Raw genomic sequence first — 21,930 nt, 5'->3', positions numbered from 1 at the left:
GGAGACTTGGAGGACCCTCTGATGCTGTGGGGAGGGTGGGTCCCTCCTCATGACCCTGTAACCTGAGGTGCCTAGCAGCTTCTCTGCTGCTGACACTCTACCTTCCCCTCTCCCAGGATCCTCAAGGAACAAGAAGACACAGTGAGGGAGGACACCATTCAGATTGACCGCCCCGCCAAGAAGAAAGCCTGCTGCGGCTGATACAGGTCCCCTAGGACTCCCACCCAGGCCTGAGGCCACAGGGCCTACCCTGCCTCCTGCACAGATGCCCTCACCAGGGCCCACCCAGACCTTTATCCTTGTCAGCGATGTCCCCCACCCCAAAGGAAGGAAAACACATCCCGTCAGGAAAGCTGCTCTTGGAGCCTCTTGGGGTCTTTCTCCCCCTTCTCTGTCTAGACCCAGTTGCCTATTCCTTTCTTGTTTCTCCCCCCAGCTTGGTTTCCTGGGGAGACAACAGATGGGCTTTTCCAGAGAAGCCACCACGTGCCTTTCCCACCTCCCTTCTCGCCCCCTGCCCTTAGGAGCCTCGGCACTGAGGTTGCCATGGCAACTAAGCAAGGCAGACTTGCTGCTTCCTGTAGGCCAAAGCCACAGCACTGGGGCAGCTGGTCTGGCCTCGGAGCCTGTTCTCTGGATGGCAGTGGGATACCCTTGGCAGGTGCTTCGTGGACGTTGAGATGCCCGCGGGTGTTGAGAAGAGCACACTGGGGCACCTGCATCCTGTTCCAGCCTCTCCCCGCGCTGGTCCTGCTCCTTCCCAAGCTCCCGGGCCCCTCCTCTCTCAGCAGCACCATGCCTCCAGTGTTTGTCCCCTGGGTTCTCTGGAGCCGCGCCTTCCAAAAACCACAGCCTTTGCTCCCCACCGCCCACCCAGACCCCTGACGCCAAGCTGGAGCGTGGGTGATAAATGTGCGCCTGGGGTCAGCGAGTGGGCTTCTAACTGCTTGACTTTGACTAGGAGACGAAAAGAAAACCAGGGCAACAAAGCCATCTGTTGCTGAACAGAGAGGCCATGTCTGAGGGTATAAATAAGGGTATATAGCTATGTAAGAGCCATTTTCTAGATGTTTCTCAAGATAGCTCTTCAAAATTTGTACATGATGAATTAACAGGGTAGATTGACAGGCGAGCAGGGAGGCCCAACACCAGGTCCGCAGTTACTAATTTCACTTTATGTTACTTTTTTCTAGAAGGCTCTATTTTCTTTTTAAAGTGTGGCTGTGATGTTGACACTTTGCTGGGGTCTGAGCGTGAACAGAGGGTAGCTGTCGGCCTTGGCACCCCTGTGAGGGCCCCGGCACAGGGCACTTGGATGGAGGGGACTGATCTGGGCCCGTGTATGGGCCCGTCCGCTAGGTGGTGAGGTCCCAACCCCTGGCAGCGCTCCAGCATCCCTGGCTGGTGTCCAGGGGGTTGGCAAGGGCACTCTTGCCCTGGCTGGGGGTTTGAATGCAATGATCATAAACATCACTGCCTATGACCATTCTAGGGCTAGACCCAGGCCCCCCGTAGGAAATCGGGTGATGTGCATGTGCGGTGGGGCATGCAGGAAGGAAGGGAGCAGAGAGTATCCACGGGCCTCCAAGAAGGTGATTCAAGACACCTGCACACAGCCAGCCCGACCGCGGGGCGGGAGGGAAAGCCACTGGCCAGAGCTCCCAAGGGTATTCCTGTGGCCTCTTTCCCAAACCAGCCTCAGGGTCAGAGCCCATGGGCCACAAGCAAGCGGCAGCCGCCGCGTGCAGACTTTCTCTCTCGTCCAGCCTTCGCAGGCCCCTGGGAGCCCACAGAGGTGGGGGACAAAGCCAGCACTGGGCACCAGGAGGTGCCCAGGACCCTGGGCAAGCCTGCTCCCTCCCGGGCCCCCGTCGCATCAGTAAAATAAGGGGTGGGCTTTTTCACGCTTCAGGTTCTTCCTGTTCAGAGGGCTTGTGTCTAACTTATGCTGGCCCCCAGTCCAGGTGTGCAGGGACCCACAGGCAGCTCCTTTCCCTAAGAGAGGGCACTGCTGATGGTCTCACTAGTGGGATGGGTCACCCAGAAGTGGCTCTCGATGTCTGTGTGTGTGCATGTGGAGGGCAGGTAGAAGAGAGGGGACAGCGTGGAGAAAGTGAACAAGCTCTCCCACTTCTGACAAAAAACAGAGCTGTCAACGGGACTCATGGGGCCAGCAGGCGGTAGCCGGGGCTCCCTGAGCCCACAGGTGCCTGTGTACCCAGACAGTAGTCCCTGGCTTGGGTTTCGAGCAGGGTGGGCTGGCCCTAGTGCCTGGCCTTCCGGCATGTTCGGTAAATCCCCACGAACCCGCAAAGATCCAGGCAGAAAGAGGGGCAGGAAGGGTCATCAGGCCTCTGCTGCTTCCTTCTCCAACCCCACCTGAAAAAAAAATGGCAGAGAGGGACCTCAGAGAGACTCAGACGTTCTGTGTCCCTGGGTCTCAGCTGCCCCTTCCCTCCCCATTCCTTTGAAGTAACCCCAGTGGCCGCCAGCCCGGCCCAGAGCCTAGCACCGTGTGTCAGAAAAGCCTCCTAGCTCCACCCCTTGCTGCTGGCATGACCCTGAGCAAGTCCCTTAAGCAGGTTTCCTGTCTGTCTGTAGACGGGAGGTTTCCATGTCTACCTCACAGGGATGTTTAGGGATCACGGGAGGCAGTGCGTGTGAAGTGCCCAGGACACATAGGTGCTGACAAGGAGGGGCTGTGGTCATGGTCAAGGTCGAGTTTCTGCCCAGACCCCTTGCCTTGCCTCAGTTTCAGGTTGAGCAGCAGCTAACACTAAGCGTCCTCCCGTAACTGGGAACTGCACGGACACCACCTCGTTTGTGCGCCTGCTTGTCCAGCCCATTCCCCCAGCTTCTGAGCTTGTGTCCAGCGCTGCCTCTTGGCCCTGCCCGTCTTTGTCCTGCGGGTTTCCTGGTTCTCCAGTCGGGCCCACGTCCCACCACCCTCCCTCCCTGCCGTGGTTCTCCCGGACTTAGCCCGTTCCCGGTGCTTACGCAGGGATGCCCCATGCTCGCTCCCCGATTCTGATTCCTTGGGCTTCTCCCGGGTCTGCTGCTGCCTTCACCCTGAGTGGCCCCCACGAGCTCCATCACCACACCGACAGCCCTGTCGCTTTGCTCCTTGTCCCGCACTTATTTCCCCTCACAGCCCCTCTGGGGTCTTTTCTGTTCCTCTGTGATACCCCGACTTTCTCCCACTCTCCCCGCCCTGTACTCTTTCCCCAGTGTTCATACCTCTGCCCAATCTTGGAGTCCCCTCCCCCCTTCTCTCCCCCAGGCCCACAGGCGGCGTCTGCATCCTCCATCATAAATGGCTCAACCCTTTGTCTCTGTCATGAGTGGTTACTGCTCCAAAGGGTCTTAAACCAATTTCAGCTAAGGTGTTAATGCCAGTGGTGTTCAGGGCCATATTGATACTCTAACAAAGAACTTTAAAGGAGAGAAAACTTTAACTCAAAGGAGTAAATCCTTAGTGCTAGACTATTAAGCACCCTAATGAGTCATGGGGGTCAAGTATTTAGGACAGAGCTGCTTCTCCTGTATCCTCTTAAAGATCTCAGTTTGCTTCATGTACTTTGGGGCTCTGTTTCTAAGTTCTTATATATTTTTTAAAAATGTTTATTGGAGTATGTAGTTGATTTAGAATGTTGTGTTAGTTTCTGTTATACAGTAAAGTGAATCAGTTATACCTATACATATATCCACTCTTTTTAAGGTTATTTTCCCATATAGGTCTTTACAGAGTATTGAGTGAGTTCCTTGTGCTCTACAGTAGGTCCTTAGTAGTTATCTATTTTATATATAGTAGTGTGTATATGTCAATCCCAGTCTCCTGATTTATCCCTCCCTTGGTAACCATAAGTTTGTTTTCTACATCTGTGACTCCTTGGTAACCATAAGTTTGTGTTCTACATCTGTAACTCTATTTCTGTTTTGTAAGTAAGTTCACTGGTACTCTTTTATTCAGAATCCACATATAAGCAATATTATATGATATTTGTCTTTCTCTGTCTGACTTACTTCACTCACTTGTATGTCTATAATTGTATCTCTTCTTGAGGAATTGACCCTTTATCATCATAAAATGTGCTTCTTTGTCTTTAGTCACAATTTTTGCCTTAAAGTCTATTTTGTCTGATGTTAGTACAGCCACACCAGCTCTTTTGGTTGATACATCTTCTGCGTGATATATCTTCTCTACCCTTTTACCTTCAACCTATTTGTGCCTTTGAATCTAAAGTGGTTCTCTTGTAGACAGCATGTAGCTGGATCACGTTTTTAAATCTTTTCTTCCAGTCTCTGCTTTTTAATTGGAAAGTTTAATCTGTTTATATTTAATGTGATGGGTAAAGTATGATTTGTGTCAGCCACTTTGCTATTTCTTTTCTGTATTTCATATGTCCTTTTTGTTCCTCTATTCCTCCACTACTGCCTTCTTTTGTTGTTTGTATTAGTTATTTTCTACTGTACAACTGTAATTCTCTTGTAATTTTATTTGCTATGTATAATTTATTTGTTTTCTTGGTGGTTGCCCTGGGGGTCACCATTAATATCTCAATTTACAACAGTTTGGATTAATAATGACTTAATTCCAATAGTATAAAAAATTTGTTCCTGTATAGTTTCCATTCCCCCCTCCCTGTTATTATTATAAATTACATCTTTATACATTTTATGCCCATCAACATAGATTTGTATTTATTGCTTTATGCAGTTGTCTTTTAAGTCAGTAGAAAGGAGTTACAAATAAAAAATACATTTATAGCATCTTAATTTATTTATGTAATTTTACCAGTGCTCTTTATTTTTTCATGTTGACTGAAGTTGCTATTTAGTGTCCTTTTATTTCAGTAGTATTTCTTGTAGGGCAGGTCTGCTAGAGACAAACTCTCTCAATTTTGTTTATCTGGAAATGTCTTAATTTATCCTTTAGTTTTGAAAGATAGTTTTACCGGATATAGAACTTTTGACTGACAGGGTTTCTTCCCCGCCCCGGTCAGTACTTTGACTTTACCATCCCACTGTTTCTGGCCTCCATGGTTTCTAATGAGAAATCATCTGTTCATCTTATTGAGGATCCTCTGTATGCGATGAGTTGCTTCTTTCTTGCTGCTTTCAAAGTTCTTTGTCTTTGTCATCCAGTGGTTTGATTTTTATGTGTCTAACAATAGATCCCTTTGAGTTTATCCTACTTGCAGTTCACTGAGCTTCTTGGGTGCATAAATTAATGGCTTTCATCAAATTGGGGGGGGTGGTTATTATTTCTTTAAATATTATTTTTGTTTCTCTCTCCCTTTCCCTTCCTTATAGAACCTGATTGTGCATATGTTGGCGTGCCTGATGGTGTCCCACAGGTTTCTGAGGCTCTGTTCATTTTTCTTTCTTTTTTATTTGTGTTCCTCAGACTGGATAATCTCAATTGCCTTATCTTCAAGCTCACTAATTCTTTCTTCTGCCCGCTCAGATATGCTGTTGGGACCCTCTAGTGAATTTTTCATTGTACTTCTAGTGAATTTTATTATTGTACTTATCAACTCCACAATTTCTGTTTGATTCTTTTTGATAATTTCTGTCTCTTTACTGATATTCTCTACTTGGTGAGACATTGTTCTCACACTTTCCTTTAGTTATTTAGACATGGTTTCCTTTAGGTCTTTGAACATATTTTAAATAGCTGGATTTAAAATTTCAAAGACCTCACACTGGTAGCCCTCTGCCCTGTGCACAAATGAAGCTCTGCTTGCCATCCCTGCTTTCTTTCTCCCACTTCACACAATGTAGCCAGGACTCTGGTCTCCTTCCTTAGCCCCATCCCAAACCTCCCCCCCAAAGTCTTTCTTCTCTTCTAGATTGGAGGAGGGACCTTAAAATCAGAAGTTGTTTAGATCTGAGAAACCCTCCCCTCCACCTCGAGCTTTTGGCTGCCCTGCTGGAGATGAGCCACTCAAGGAGGTGTCCAGTTCCCTGGGGAAGTGAAGGGAGGCCAGAAATCCTCACGCAGTGTTCCCCCTCCTGCCAGGAATCCAGACATTCCACAAAGCTTCACTCACAAGGGATAGGTGTGGGAAGACTGCAAATCAGAAGCTTATTTAAAAAGCAGTTTAATTACTTCAAAATAATGAAATCACAGTATATAAGCATACAAAAACCATGACTCAGCTGTCCTGTTGCTGACTGGCCCTAGGTTTCCTGCTATTTCTCCTCCTGTCATTCTGGGGACCAGAAAGTGGCTCTACAAATTCCAACCAATTCAGTCAAAATCCGTACTCGTTAGTTATTCCCTCCCTCCTTATCCTGGGGTGTGTGTTGGTGGGGTGAGGATGATGCTGGTCGGCAGGATAGGGAGCTTTCTAAACCTCCCCACTTCCTAACTATGAATGTTTCTATTAATAGACATGCTAATTAGCAGCAGCAGTAACAAAGAACACCGTAACTCTACCTTTCACACAAATAGGGCACATAATCGAAGTGCCCTGTTTAGGAAGGACCCGAACGGTGCGTGGCAGAGGACCTGAGGTCAGTGTGGAGCCTGAGGAGCGCTCGCGAGGCTGGGCCATTTATCATCCTTGGGCAGGACTGGGTCAGGTCCAGGGACTGATCCCCTCCAAGGGCTGCGGCTTTATCAGGGCTCGGGCTCTGATCCAGAAGTGGTCATTACAGGCCCTTGTCACAGCACCAGGAGATTCCACTCCCCCAAAGTAAGGACTCCTAGGTCCAGTGAGGCCTGTGCTATCATAATGATTATGACTGCACCCATCTGACCTATAAAAATACATACTACACATAAAAACACTGCACTCCTAAGCAAAAATGCCCAGAGAACATGGAGAGAGGGGATGGAATCTTTTTTGACTCAGAAAGAAGAATTGAAACGTGGTGCTCAAGGGGCATAAGAATGAGTTGGCGTCATGTGACTGTGGAAGTGGGGTTCAACGAGCAGGTGTAGAGCTAGGTCACGGGCAGAGGGTTGGGGTGATCCAACATGCAGTCCATGGGTTGCCAGGCCGTTCTGTAAAGTTTGGGTGTGGGGTTTATCTATACACAGTGTCCACGGACCGCTCCCCTGAGGGCACGAACATTCACCTCTGTCACCTCATTTTGGGCACAGTGTCTGGCCAGCAGTGTTTGCCTAAAGGTCCAGTTAAGAGCAGAGCATCGTGTGTCGAGAGCAAGGCCCACCACTTGGTGGGTCACCCCACTGGACCCCTGGACCCCTGTGGCCTAGTAGACCCATGGGGTTTGCCCGCTGGCTCCAATGAGGAGCTGCTTCCGGCTTTAACACAAAGCGCTGAGGATCATTCCAGCTGCTGCGGTTTGATTGCCTTTCAGACAGTGTGAGGCCCATCAAAGCCTCTGTCTCATTACCCTGCAGCCGCCGCGGCTCCCACTGGCAGCTCGACAGCTCAATCTGACTTGGGCTCCGTGCCTCTGAGCATTAAAAGATACTTCCCTGCCCGGCCCTCTTCTTTCCTGGTGTGGAACCAGCCGCCTTCACCCAGGCAGTGCCTCTCCCAAAGGCTTTCTCTAGCCCCTAAAGACCTGTGCAGAGTGAGAACCTACATACAAGTTTGTGGCATTGGGCAGAACCTGGACCTGCCTGATGCTCTGAGCCCCAGCTTCCCAGGCTATAAAAGAGTTCTCTCTGCCCGACTACCGTCACCAGGCGTGTGTAGGTCAAATGAGAACCCTGGGGACAGGGCTTAGTCAACTGAAAATCTCTAGGCAAACTAGCTATCACATCTATCTCCTGTGAAGAGACCAGAGCAAAACACAATAGGCAAGAGAGAAAATCGTTCAAGTCTTGGTACTGGGAGCAGCTGGAGTCTCACACAAGAGCATTTCCCATTTCCCTAGGCTAATAAAACCAGGAAAGCCTGCATTCCTCCAAGCTAGACACTTGGTCTAAGAACGCTCTGTACCTCCCCCCTCTGCGTTGAAGGTGGACGGGGGCCCGGCCTCCAGGCTCCAGGCTCCCCCTGGCAGGGTTCAGGTCTCATTCACTTTTGTGTTTCCTAGGGCCTGACACGTAACAGACACCGGAAGGGTGGATGGGCAGATTTAAGACTTTGGCTGCCACACTCCCAATCGAACCATCTCTACCCTCCTGGTTTATGAAACACTTTCACTTTGTGATGAGGCCCAAATTCTGGCCTTGGGGGGCAGTGAGTGACGGCTGCACACACGGTTGTGACTGTACTTAATGCCTCTGAATTGTACATTTGAAAATGGTTCAAATTGTCACTGTATGCTGTGTCTATTTTCCCACAATACATTTCTTGAACAAGCTCTTTCACAAACGTTTATGTTCCATGAATGAGTGAAGGACGGATCCTCTTCAGTGCCACCACGGAGGCACTAAAACACCCGATGTTTGTGTTGGGCTGTGTCAGGAGATGAGGGAGCGGGAAAGGAAGACCAGCTTGCTGACAGCCCTTGAGCTTCAGGGCACCGAGGGGAGGAAACACCTGGAAACCCACAACTATACATTGACGCATCATAAAAACGGGCTTCCCTGGTGGCGCAGTGGCTGAGAGTCCGCCTGCTGATGCAGGGGACACGGGTTCGTGCCCCGGTCCGGGAAGATCCCACATGCCGCGGAGCGGCTGGGCCCGTGAGCCATGGCCGCTGAGCCTGCGCGTCCGGAGCCTGTGCTCCGCAACGGGTGAGGCCACAACAGTGAGAGGCCCACGTACGCAAAAAAAAAAACCACACCGGGACAACGACCCCAGGCTCCCCTCCCTGCAGGGCCCCAAGTGAACTCCCCCAGCCCACTCTGCCGGCCTTGCTGCCCCTGCCCACCTGTGCACACCCGTCTCTTTAGGAGTTTGGCGCCTCTCCCTGGAGACAAGCTCCTGGGGATGAGGGGACCTCCATACACCGAAGCCAACGGTAAGCATATCCTGGCCCCAGAGTAGGGGCCAGAGTGGGCTGGATGACAACAAAATTGAATGACAGAGTCTTTTGTCGTTCCTGGAATTTTGTTGCATTGGAAAATATGCATTCCTACAACAGGAAATATGTTAATTTAGCACCCAGAAATATTTTGGTTTTGCAGAGATTTATGGGGTAAGTTTATGGGAAGGAGACTAGGCACTGGTACAGAAGCACTGGGCTGGGGGAGGGAGCTGAGTACTGTCTTCAGGGGTAAGGGGCTGACTTTGGCATCATGCCCAGAGGACAAATTAGGACTAATCAACGCAGAGGACGGGGCTTTCGCGTCATCCCAGGGAAGTTTACCCAGTGACTGCCGTCTAGCAAAGGAGCAGGCTGCCTCGTGAGGTACCGAGCTCTCCGACACTAGAGGCATTCAAGCAGATGTTGAGGTTCTGCTTTAAGGAATGCAGGTGAGAAATTACATACCATGAGCTGCCAAGCCCTCACCTCCAGCCCACTGACCCCAAGAGTCTAGGATTCTTCTGAGCTGAGGTCGAAGTGAGAGTATGTAGTATAAGTATGCGACAGGGGGTCAGGATGGGTTAAACCAGGAGGCTCCCCTGGCCCAGGAGAATGTTGGGCCAGTTCACATCTCGAGTTCAGTTTCCCACTACCCCCTCCCCTCCCCCGCAGCCTGTGTTGCCCTCCCCCAGTCAGCAGGGAAAGCACCTGCCTAAAAGCACCACAGAGAGCCAGCCGTGCTCCTACAGCTTCCCTGGCGCAGGGAGAGGGGCTGGATCCTCGCCAGCGTCCTGCCAGCTCCTCCACCGTGGCAAGCGAAATTACCAGCTTCATACTGCAGATCTATTTAAGTCAGCCTTTCACGTCTGATGGATTTAAAAATATGCTAGAAGTCAGCATCTTGAATATAAGAAACACAAACAAGCAGATGAGGCTGCGTTTTCCTTCCTCTGTGCCAGCCCCGCCCTCTTTCCCTCCTCCCCGTCTCCTGCGCCCTCCCAGAGCAGTTTTCATTCATGAGGCCCATTTTCCCCCTCCCCACCCCTCCCCTTCTCTCAATGGCATGCAAGTCTGCAGCCTGAGTGGTGGCTGGGCGCCCCTGGGGTCTGGGTTCCCTCCTCAGCTCATAGGAGACAAGAGAGACCACCCCACGGGCATGCAGGGCGCCCTCACTCCCAGCTCAGTCCCTGCCTGGCCAGGGGGTCATCTGCATTGGCCGTTGTGTGCAAATGCAGTGCCAGGCTGACCCCAGAGCTGGGCTCACCAAGCCCCCTCCTGTCCCAGATGAGGAGACTGCAGCCCACGTACCTGGCGGTCACGGCCAGCCTTCCCAGATCTCCGCGTTCTGTTTTCCAGGAAGGCTGTTTGCTCTCTCCAGAGCCCCGCAGCTCCCGCTAAGCCACCTGTGAGCACCTCCCAGGCTGCTGTCACCGCAGGCGTCACAGTCTGTGCCCAGACATTCTGGAGCCTCGGCCCACGTCGGTTGATCTAACCCAATTTTCTCCTGCTGTAATTTAAGCCATATTCCCTCTACTCTCTGAGCATCACCGCTTTGAGTCTTCATGAGCAGACCCGGCAGCATGTCCTCCACCTACAGGTAGGCGGCCAGGATTGCAGGGATTACAGTGGTAGAATCTGGAGAGCTGCTTTCCCAGAAATGACCCACCTACCGCTCCACCCCAGTTGCACGAGGAAGGCGAGGCTTCCAACTTGAGGTTCTCAGCTTTGGATGCCCATTGAATCACCTGGGGAGTTTTTCTTTATTTTTACTATTTTTTTGTTTGTTTATTCTCCTTTTACTTGTTTTATTTATTTTGTTATTTTAAAAAGTAATTTTAAAATAATTTTTTTAAAAGATAATAATATTGTGCTTCTTTGGGGAGGGGTATTATTTGGTGTGTGTTTAGTGTTTGAAAGTGTTCCTTTAATTTTGTTATTTTACTGATAATACACTGGTGGATTAGTTCTTTCAACTCACTTGGTTGGTAAGTACTAAGAAAAAAAATAATACCAATCCTTGTATCATTGGACTCCCCCCACAAGAAATCCTTATTTAATTAGAAGTTAAAAGACCTTTTAAAAAATTGTTTACTATTACCAATATTAACAATGGCATGGAGTAGTAGAAAGTGAAAAACCCACCTGTGTGTGAACTCCTCCTCAGATCTGCTCTCTCGCCTCTGTCTCCACCCACAATCTTCCCTCTGTCTGGATTCCTTAAGGGCATTTCAAAGGTTTGCCTCTGTCCACACAGCTGGTCATGAGCGAAGCAGATGGCCTAACAGGGTTCTGAGACCTCCCCAGTACTGCAGACCCTCTCATTACCAGGCCTGGACAGCGGTCAGTGTGGGTGATCCCTACACTCAGGGGAAGAGTTGGGGCTCAGGTGCTGCACCCCATCATCCTGTGTCTGTTGGTCTATAGCACATACGCGAGCACGCGTGCACACACACACAAACGCACGAATCCACACACTCCACCTATTCCAATTTCATCCCTGACTCCCTTCCCAATCGTCCGACTATTACCGACCAGGGTTCTTGGCCTCCTTAATCAATCGAAGTTGACCAGAGGCCAGACAGGAAATTCAGGCAAGGCTTTATTGGGGCCCCTGCTGAAGCAGGGGGGAGTGAGAACAAACGGCAGGTTCCCTTGCTTGCTGTGTCCCCGATGGGGGGCAAGCCTGTTTCCCATATGGGATGAGGGTAGGGGTGTGTCCAGGGGTCAGGCCAGAGGGGTGGCTTAGGTGTTTCGCCCACTCCTTAGGTGGTGTTGTGTGCAGGGGGCATGCGCAGTACCCTGCTTTTGCTCCAGACTCTTCAAAAGTGGCGGGTTTTTTTGTCTCTTTGTATCTTTTGGTCCAGAATTTGCCCCAACTGAGCATGCACTGGTTATTTTTAGTCCCATACAGTTTCTTTGTATTTTGTTGCTTAAGGAGAGATATGTCCAGGTGCAAGCATTGCAGCAGAGGGTACAAGGTCCCAGCAAAGGGTCCCAGGTCCCAGCCTGTCTCACTACCATGATGGCGTATACAAAGAATGTCACCTGCCATCTCAGTGAACAAAGGATGTGGCGGCCATAAAGCTATCAGCCACTGCAGCCCAACTGAGGGGATCTCAGGACGGAGGAAAACAGGACACTGGCCTTAGATAATTAACTTACATGTCAAAGAAATGACTTCGATGAGCCCAGACTCTTGTCTCTTCCCTTACATAGAAAAGCACTAAGTTCATTAACTTGAGATGTCTGGTTTTGTTTTTTCTGCTCTTTTTTTGAGTTAGCAGTAATCTTTTGATGTTCCAGTTCCTGGTTTGGGGGTTTGTTTTGCAAAAATTCTTATATCCTAGCTTCTCCCCTACCTCTTTGGAGTGGTCCCTCAGAGCCATCTGAGAGGCTGTCTCCCGGGCTTCAGTCCTCAGTAAGTCTGCCGAATAAAACATAATTCTCAACTTTTAAGTTGTGCTTTTTTTTTTTTTTTTTTCAGTTGACAATAGCTTAAACTACTTTCCATGAAACTTTGCATACATGCCATCCTGCCAAGCAATACGCTACCCAGGGGCTCAGAGCCAGTGAAGGAGCTACTAGCAAAGAGAGGGCTGGAAGTGACAGACTCTGGGCAGATGCTGGCGGAGGGGAGAGGTGAGCAGGGCGAAGTTGCCCCTGGGTTTGCAGGGGGAGGATGGGTAGAGGCAGCCGGGTTTTAACACAGGATTTAATCAGGGTCTGAGGACTGAAGGATAAGGGGAAGGTGGGAGGGGAGCAGCCCGGCTGTCAGGAAGAGGAAGTGGTTTGGGGTCCAGCAGGGCTGGTGCAAGTCCCATGGGCTGGAGCAGAGCGAGGGAGGAGGGCTCTGGGGCGGGGGACATAAGCAGAAGAGGCCGGAGCTCAAGAGCCTCCCTGAGCCTTCAAGGGGGTTTTAAATATCACCCGCCGGTGACAAGGAGCCACTGGAGGGTTTCGGCAGGGGAGCGGCGCTCAGATTTGCCATCGTGCTTGAAGAGGGTGGAGTGGAAGGATGAGGACAGGACTGGAGGCCGGAAGACAAGTTAGCATCTGTCACCCTGGTCCCGGAACACAACAGTGAGGGAGGCCAGGTGTGGTGAGGAGAGGGGAGGAAGGAAAACCTCAGAACGAACCAAGCTCAGCTCTCGCCGGGGTCCACATGTGTCCACCAGCCACCGTGCTGTCCGCCTTGGCCTTCCCAGGGTCCATGTGCGTCCAGGCTCCCCAGTACGTCCCCGCCCTGTACTTGAAGTCATCAAATCTCCAACTTAATTTGAATTTTTACTTGACATTTCTCCAACTAAATCCAGAGAGCCTTAGCAAAGGGGATTTCTCAGAATGAAGTTGGGGCTTAGGGATTACACACTGCAGACCTCAAGCCAGAAGAATTAAACTGTGTATCAGCCACTGCTTGGAATTCCCCAGGCCATAGTTCCCGCCACCATCGTGAGTAAACAAACCTAGCTGTGGTCTGTGGACTGGAAGAGAATAACAGAAAGCCCACAAGTACCTGGCACTTTGGAGCTTACAAGTCTCTTCTGTGACACCCTCTGTGGACCATTTTCTCTCTGTGGAAGCATGAGGAACTCCTCCAGAGCATGGCTGGGACTCATCCAACCCAGGACCTTAAGTCCGGGGCCAGGTCGCTGTTTAGATGTGATCGCATCTACTGGTCATCTCCCCCAGGCCTCCCCTGATCCCCGACGCCGGCCCGGTCCTACTTCCCCCTCTGGTCCCCTCCCCTTCTGCAGAAGCCCACCTCTCCAAAGGCCCACTCGTTAGGAGCACAGTAGGAGTGATGCTTGAAGGGGATCTAATCAGAGATAATCAATAGGCAACATTAGCAGAGCTGAATTAACACCCCACTGGGTGAGCATCACCCAGCCCTGGCCAGCTGGCAGCCGTATCCTTAATTCCATTTCCGCTCAGTTATTAAAATGATTTTCCAAGAGATAGTCCCAGCTCAGCAGAGTCACAGACTCATAACGGAGCTGAGAGCCCGGAGGGACCTGGCAGCCTGGTCCCTACCACCCACTCTGCTGCATGTTGGCAAAGTCGCCGTGATGTCGTGCTGCAGTCCTGGCGGGAACTTGTTTCCCCCTGGAGGCTTTATTTCTCGCCCTGACCCTGACGGCCCAGCAGCCATTCTACTCTCCCCACTAAAAAGTCTGGGGCAGGATCTCCTTGGAAAACTCTGAGTCCAGGGTCACAAAATAAGAGGCATAGAGTCGCAGAAGCAGGAAATCACAGCTTCGTCAGCTGGGTGGAGGCCTGGAGATGGTTCTAGGCTGGCACCTTCCTTGCATAGGTGAGAACGAACGCGGAGGCCTAGCAGGGAAGGTGCTGACCTCAGGCCGCGCGGCAGGTAGGTTCAAGGGCAGGAGCGTCGCGGTCAGAAGCCGTCCTCGGCCCATTCGGCAAATATTCCCCAGCACCCAGAAGACCTATGATGGACGGGGTCTGTGCTTGACACAAGTGAGATGCAAACCCGCCCCCCAGGAGATCACCATCGAGGGAGGCACGAGAACAGACGCTGACAGTACAGCAGGGTACCACGCCTGGGCACACATCCGCCCAGAGATGCAGGGAGCTAGGCGGGGCTCCGCGGGGCTGTGTGTCCCAGCCCTGGAGGGGCTCAACTGGACCCAGGTCAGAGCCACAGCTGCAAACACAGTCATGACAGCAAACCCATGCCAGCTCCCCTCGTCCCGGGCACGGGTCCCACTCAGCTCCACCACTGTCCTCTGAGGAAGGTGACAGGTTACCTCCAGTGTGCAGGTAGAGAAAACTGGGGTGGAGAGGCTGCAGGTCACGCAGCCAGGAGGTTATGGGAGAATCGGGGTTTGAATGCAGTCCTCCAGCCCAGAGCGTGCACTCCACCGTGCCCAGGCTCCTCCCACGCGAGGGGACTGCGGGTCCTCTGTGACGCCGCCGCGGGAGCCTCCCATCACAGGCAGGTGTGCGCTCTGGCTCCAACTCTGCACCGCGTGGCGGGCGGTGTGAGCCCCATTTAACAGCCTGAGGTCCCCCAAGGCCGGGCCCTGCTCTGACTTCCCACCCCGTCTCTAGTCCGGGCATCCTCAAGCTTCCTTCCGAATCGTTTCCAGGCAACGGCGGATCCTGTGCCTTGTCCCCTTGGCCCCAGAAAGCAAGCACTCTGACCCATTGTGGGCAGAGGCTCTGCCTGGAGGGGCTTCTCCCTCCCAGGGGCGCCTGCACATTCTTGCCTGGGACCCTAAGTTCTGAGAACAAGGAGCTACCGTCTCACTGCGCAGGATGCGTTCCCGGCCATCGAATACTATCTCATCTAACCCTTGCCACAGTCTGGGACAGAGGTGTGATCATGATGCCATCTAACAGAGGAAGGTTTCACACAGGCATGAGCAATTCCAGTACCTCGCTGCGGGTCTCAGCCATTGGCTGGAGGAGCCAGGCTGCAGCCCCAGGTCTGTTTAGGCTGGCTGGAGTTCAAGGTGTCATCCGTGACTGTGAAGCTGAGCGGGAGCCTGAGAAGCCTGTGTCTTTGGCTTCAAGCTCCATCCAACCGAGCTAACCAACTGTGGCCAGGAAGCAATTGTCATAACATCAGAAACCCATTATGACCCATGGAGACTCTGAAAGATGCTCCAGGAATACGCTCTGTGAGTGGAAAGTAATGCAGAGCATCACGGCCCCCCGGAAACAGCCGCCTGGGGCTGGAAGACAGAAGTATCCCGGCGCATATCAGCCTGGGGCGGACCCTACGCGCCCTCCTGCCTCCCGGACAATTACATCCCTCGAGCCGTCCTTGTGGGAAGAACAGTACGACCTGACACCAGAAAGGAAGAGGCAGACGATCTCAGAGCTGCACAGATTGCCCCTTTGTGCTTCCCTGTTGCGGAGAGGCAATCCTACAAGGCAGCCATCTGAACTCCAGCCATTTTCCACCAGCATCCGGAGAAGCCTCCTCTCCACCCTCCACCCGGGGCTCCTAGGGGTCCTGCCGGGTGTACTTTGCACGTACATTTTCTGTGGCTGATTTTCTGAACTAGGCAATAAGTTAAGTCTATTGCCATTTTCCAGGGGAAGCAACTGCTAAATTGAGTTCATTAGCTGGAGAGCCTGTATGGCCTGCAAACCTTGTCCCGTCACTTTCCTGTTTAAAGCTCCAGTGTCTTCTCAGTGACCGAGGAAAAAGTCTGCTTGACACGGCCACAGGCTGCATCCCAGGCCTCCCTTCTCCCCGTTCCCCCAGCCCCGGCCTTTTCCTTTTCTCTGCTCTTCTTTTCACACGTGCCTCCCTGTGTGGACTCCTTTGGGCGGGGCCTTCGCACCTGCCGTTTCTGCCTACGCATCCCCTACCTCTCTCTCCCTTACTCTCCCCTCCTCTTCTGCTTTGTCAAGTTTCCGTTTAATGTCATATCTTCAGAGCGGCTCTCTTGATCCCCTAACAGTCTCTGCTCCCTCGTAATACGTCTCACTCTTGTGGAGCGTCTGTTCCTGGCGCCTGCTTTGTTCTCTGCTCTATTCCCAGTGCCTGGCGTAGTGTCTGCTGCCCAGGAGGGACCGCGACAAGTTTATGGAATGAGGAAATTGGAAGAGGCTCCTCACGTAGCTCTCCTGGGTCCACCTGGGACCAGAACCGGAGCCACTGTGCTGAGGATGGCTCAGCGCCCACGCCTAAGCGGGGACCGCCTCCAGGTAACAGGTGGGGGTGTGTCTCCTTCCCCTGCCAGGTAGGTCTTCCACGTTTGGTGATCACACAGGATTCCTAGACCACACCTTCCTTCCCGCATAGGTGTTCTCCTGGGAGACGCGCTCCTGGCCCTGAGCAGAGAGAAGGACCCCCCTGTTCTGTTCTTTTCCCGACTCACCGCGCCATCGTGGCACACGCCTCTGTCACAGTAATGACGATTTATGCCAGTGGACTGTTGGCCGGTTATTTCCTGTTCGCCAGAAGCTCTGGAGCATTTCTGTGGACGTTACTGCAGTCAAGATGGGTTTCACGGGTCTTACTGGTCCCCGCCTCCTCTCTCTTGCTGGTTCCCGGAAGGTACTTCTGAGTCTCTCACTCCAGCCGTCAAAGAGAATAGGTGTCCCCATTATAGAAACTGAATATGTTATTGACCCAAAGCAAATATGACATTTCCTGGGAAAAGCAGTGTGAGTTGAATTCCAGGGTGAAGTGAGCTGCAGATTCCTCCTGCGCTTCCCCAGGATGCAACTCGGGCCCTAGGCCGGCTGGGTCTCCAGGTCACCAGGAGGTTCTTAGAAATGAGGTGGAGAGAGCCACAAGGGAAGGCCGTGCCCAGAGCACCCCAGGTGGGGCTGTGGCATCTCAGTCATTGAGGAGCTTTTCATTCTAACGGAAGGCCACGTGTGTCTTGGTGCTAGGTGGTCGCTGCCTGCCGAAAGGCTGGGTGACAAACGTCAAGACCTCAGCGAGCCGCGAGGGAAGGCTTTAATGAGCTAACGAGCAAAGCCACAAAGCAGGCCACTCCTGCCCAGGGCCTTTGGCAGAACTCTGCACGTGTGTCGCCTGCAGGGCTGTCCCCGAACCCGGGGCCTCAGCCTGCAGCCCCAGGGCCTAGCCCGCTGCTGACGGTGCATGGCGGTGCCTGCTGTTCCCCCAGGGCCGTCAGAGGCCCACGGGCCTCAGGCGCTGGTGCCCGGCCGTACTTCTCAATGACAGGGTTGGATGCAGGCGGAAATGTTATTACTATAGTAACCATAAGTGGAATTTCCACCGTACTTTCCATTTCCAAGCGTGTTTTCTAGTTCTTTCATTTCATCCGTGTTACCTCCTTTCAGTCTCACCTGGCCCAGACTCGCGCGGTTAGTTAAGCACCAGCACTGGGGTTCCAGCGGGTCCTTTGGCTCCAAAGCTGCGTCACGTGGCAGAGTCGTCCAGGGATGGACGCGCGCCTTGGGAGGTGGGGGCCCCGCGGGCCTGGGTCCTTGACACAGCGCCCTGGGGAGGTGGGGGCCGCGCGGGCCTGGGTCCTTGACGCAGCGCCCTTGGGAGGTGGGGGCCGCGCAGGCCTGGGTCCTTGACGCAGCGCCCTTGGGAGGTGGGGGCCGCGCGGGCCTGGGTCCTTGACGCAGCGCCCTGGGGAGGTGGGGGCCGCGCGGGCCTGGGTCCTTGACGCAGCGCCCTGGGGAGGTGGGGGCCGCGTGGGCCTGGCAAAGGGGACGCAGCGCCCTTGGGAGGTGGGGACCGCGTGGGCCTGGGTCCTTGACGCAGCGCCCTTGGGAGGTGGGGGCCGCGTGGGCCTGGCAAAGGGGACGCAGCGCTCTTGGGAGGTGGGGACCGCGTGGGCCTGGCAAAGGGGACGCAGCGCCCTTGGGAGGTGGGGGCCGCGTGGGCCTGGGTCCTTGACGCAGCGCCCTTGGGAGGTGGGGGCCGCGTGGGCCTGGGTCCTTGACGCAGCGCCCTTGGGAGGTGGGGGCCGCGCGGGCCTGGCAAAGGGGACGCAGCGCCCTGGGGAGGTGGGGGCCGCGCGGGCCTGGGTCCTTGACGCAGCGCCCTGGGGAGGTGGGGGCCGCGCGGGCCTGGGTCCTTGACGCAGCGCCCTGGGGAGGTGGGGGCCGCGTGGGCCTGGGTCCTTGACGCAGCGCCCTGGGGAGGCGGGGACCGTGGGCCTGGGTCCTTGACGCAGCGCCCTTGGGAGGTGGGGGCCGCGCGGGCCTGGCAAAGGGGATGCAGCGCCCTGGGGAGGTGGGGGCCGCGTGGGCCTGGGCCCTTGACGCAGCGCCCTTGGGAGGTGGGGGCCGCGTGGGCCTGGCAAAGTGGACGCAGCGCCCTGGGGGTTCCTCTACCCCGTGTGCTCTGGCTTCTCTCGAGGCCGAGTCATTGGCTACAGCCTAGAGGTTGGTAAAGACCCTTTTCACTTCTGCGGTGAGAGATGACCTATCGCTAGGGTACAGGAAGGGCTCCGGGCCTTCTCTGAAAGTGACAGGCTGGGCCGCCGTGGGCAGTTTGCGGAGAGCAGGGCAATTCAGCAGGGTCTCTCTCTAGAGCAGATCAGGCCCCCCACCACCACCTGGACACAGCTTGTGTCCCCTGCTGAGGGGGCCAAGACTGCAGGGGACAGGGGAGAGGCGGGCTGGTCGGGGAGGCCAGCTGAGGGACCCCGCTTCTCAGTTCTGGGGCAAGCGCAGGCCCCGCCCACCCAGAGACTGAGCAGCCCGCAGTGCGTACCTGGAGCCCCAAGGGCAGGGCGGTGCTGCGGACTCTGCTCTGTTATCACCAGTGCCCGGAGCCCAGGCCGTTTCCACTCCGTGTTTGTTGGCTGCATTTCTGCTCGCTGAGCAGGCTGTGTCGGAGTCTCAGCTGAACATGGGCTGTTGCCAACAGGATGGGGGCAGAGCGGCCTCGGAGGCTCTGGACGTGAGCCGGGCACTTCCAGCGTGGTCAGACAGGTGTGAGGTGACCTCCCATCCCCAGGAAGCCAGACTCCTCCCGGCAGTCACAGGACCACAGGCCAAGGGGCTGGGCTCCACACGCCCAGGCGTGTAAGGTAGGACGCCTCACAGGTGGGGCTGTGCTCCAGGCATGAAGCCAGGCATGCAGGGGGGTGCCAGTCAAGACGCCAGGGAGGGAGCAGGGATCCAGAAAAGCCTGCCTTTAGGAAGCGGCCTCCGGAAACCAGGCTGGGACACGCCAAGTCGTCGAGAGCGGCGTCTGTGAAAGCAAGACGGAGCTCCTGTCCTGTGTGGAACCCGGGACTTACAGATGGGAGACGAGGCAGGGCAGAAGCCCACGGATCTGAACTGGCCAGTAGGCCAGGGACAGGCGCTTGAGCAGGTGACCGCCCTGAGGCACGGGGATGGGCTGAGAGGTCTGGCTTAATTTCGTTCCGTTACTGAGGCCTGGAACCACGCTGGGCCTGTCGGTGCAGTACCAGGTGTGGTGCCCAGAGGAGAGGAAGGCTGCTGAGGGGGGACCAGGGAGGGCCTGGCAAAGGGGAGACGGGCATCCCCCGAGGGGCAGAGATCGCAGGGACAGGAGCCTGGGGGTCCTTGAGCAGTTCCAGGGCACGTTCCACGGGAGTCAAGCTGGTCCACTGTTGCCTGGTTCCTCCCACCTGCACCCCCATCTGTCCAGGGGAAACTCTGGCAGAAAGAGGCAGATCTCTGCCCTTGGAGCTTGTGGCCCAGCGGGGAAGTCCAAGCCTGCAGTGGGCCTCAGAGCAAGCGCAGAGGGGTCCATGAACAATCCAGGCCAAATAAGACCACGAAAGGGGCACCGCGGCTGCAGGCCTGGGGAGAAGTGGGGTGGGATGGAAGGGAGAAATTCCCCAGAGAGGGAGGAGAGGAACACGGAGAAAGTCACTACTGAGTCGGGTACAGTCAAGGAAGGAAGGATGGAAAAAAGAAAGAGGCAGAGTCAGGGAAAAACAGTTGTCACAAGTGAAGTGGTCTCCGCAGCACCCCTGTTGTTGAGCTGAGCCCTCATCCCATCGCGAACGTGCTCAAAGCAGACACTGCTCATTTCCCACTGAATCAGGGGAGATGACAGTCCCACTGCAGCGCCCCCACGGGCAGGAGGGAGGGGGCCATGGTGGAGGTGCCCCTCCACACTCTCCCGACTTCACTCCTGCAGCCCAGGGGCAGAGCAAGGAGCCAGGGTGGAGGTGCTGAAGACCCGGGGCCCGGGAGAGGCCGCGGGGCTGCCCGCTTCTCGTCTTCTGGCTGGAGAGGCCCGCAATACTGCCGGGCCTTTGCCCAGCCTGGGCCTCCCCTTCCGGCCCCCAGGGGTGTCAGGAACGCCTGCAGCTTCCAAATGCCCAGAGCTCCCGGAAGGTCATCAACCTTGCTGGCTCTTGGTGGCCATGTGGGATTTGGCCCTGTGGACCATGGATGGAATTCTCCAAAGCCGGATGGGCTCCCTGCCCAGGGATGGGCAGAATCCAGGGGCTCCCCGACTCCCACTAAGGGGTTCCCCTCGCGTGCCCTCTGGGGGACCCCCCGTCCTTCCTCAACCCCCTTCCTTCTTTTAACGCACTCATTGTTCTCCCCGATTAAGTTTCTCTATTTTTCTTGTGCAAAACATGTGGACAAAAGCATTCCACGATTTGCACTGTTGTTTGTCTCTAGCTACAAAGAGAGGCCTCCCCAGCTGGGGATGCAGAGGACTGAGCAGGGAAGCAGAGGACACGTGAGCAGGTGTGGAGATGGGGGCCCAGCTCCCCCAGGACCCCACTCCTCCCCACCCCGGGGCCCAGAGGCTCAGCTCCCATTGTGGGTAGGGCCTCCGTGCCCAACTCCCAGGGCTTCAGGGAAGCCAACACGTACACAGATGCCAGAGGACAATGAAAGGGCAGGGGCCGCTGCCACTGGAGTCCGTTGTCATTTTCCTGGGCACGGCCATTCCCAGGACACCCACCCACAGGCCAGCCTGGCTCGCTCCTTCCCACACCAGAGGGGCAGCCCTCAGGCTCCTCGGCAACTGAATCCTCAAGGCAGCTCGGTCTGGTCCCTGCCCATGGGTGAGGCCCCATCTTTTCACCAAGTGATCACCCCGACCACAGAGATCTCATTCCTGCCACGGTTGAGCGCTGGAGCAGCAAGGTGGGGACTGGGGACATGTGAGGAACTCCAGAGGCCCCGCCTGGTCCAGGGCACACCTGTCCCTCGGAGCCGATGGCAAATGCAATCACAGTGTGTGACCTGCAGACAATGAGAAGAGGCACCCCTGCTGGAGGACCAGCTCTGCCTGCCCAGGGCTCTCCAGCCCGGGAGGGCGTCGGGGGTCACCAGGCACTTCCCTGAGGCCCCTGCAGTAGCTCACACCTGCTCCTTCCCAGGAAGGGAACATTCTGGGCCTTCGAAGAATCCCAGGCCTCTGCTGGCCCGGCAGGCCCCCCTCTGGCTCTGCCCTCTCCACGATGGGACCAGAGTCTAAAGGGGTAGAGGTGGCAGAAATCGTTTTCAGAACTGGAGGTTTAGCAACCACTCTGGGGAAGGGAGCTTCTGTAGAACCTAGGATGTCACCTCCAGGACCCAAGTTCTTTCACTTGGGCTCTGTGGGTGCCCTGTTCAAGACGG

At 54.7% G+C, this 21,930-nt stretch overlaps 1 protein-coding gene across 3 annotated transcripts in view; it reads left to right on the top strand.

Annotated features, from left to right (window-relative positions):
• Window positions 1–8,667, top strand: part of CRACR2A (calcium release activated channel regulator 2A) — a 123,562-nt gene extending 114,895 nt beyond the window's left edge. For 2 of the 3 annotated variants that reach the window (XM_004279012.4, XM_033404260.2), the window contains exon 19: window positions 117–8,667. In XM_004279012.4, coding sequence (XP_004279060.1) covers window positions 117–201 — 85 coding nt within the window. In that variant the 3' untranslated portion in view covers window positions 202–8,667. The remainder of the gene's footprint in view (window positions 1–116) is intronic. The other variant, XR_004476443.2, reaches the window with a different exon arrangement.
• The last annotated feature ends 13,263 nt before the right edge of the window (window positions 8,668–21,930 follow it).

This window comes from Orcinus orca, chromosome 11 (assembly GCF_937001465.1).
Source record: "Orcinus orca chromosome 11, mOrcOrc1.1, whole genome shotgun sequence".
Classification (NCBI taxonomy): Eukaryota; Metazoa; Chordata; class Mammalia; order Artiodactyla; family Delphinidae; genus Orcinus; species Orcinus orca.
Note: the sequence above shows the minus strand (reverse complement) of the source record. Positions and strands in the feature narration are given on the sequence as shown.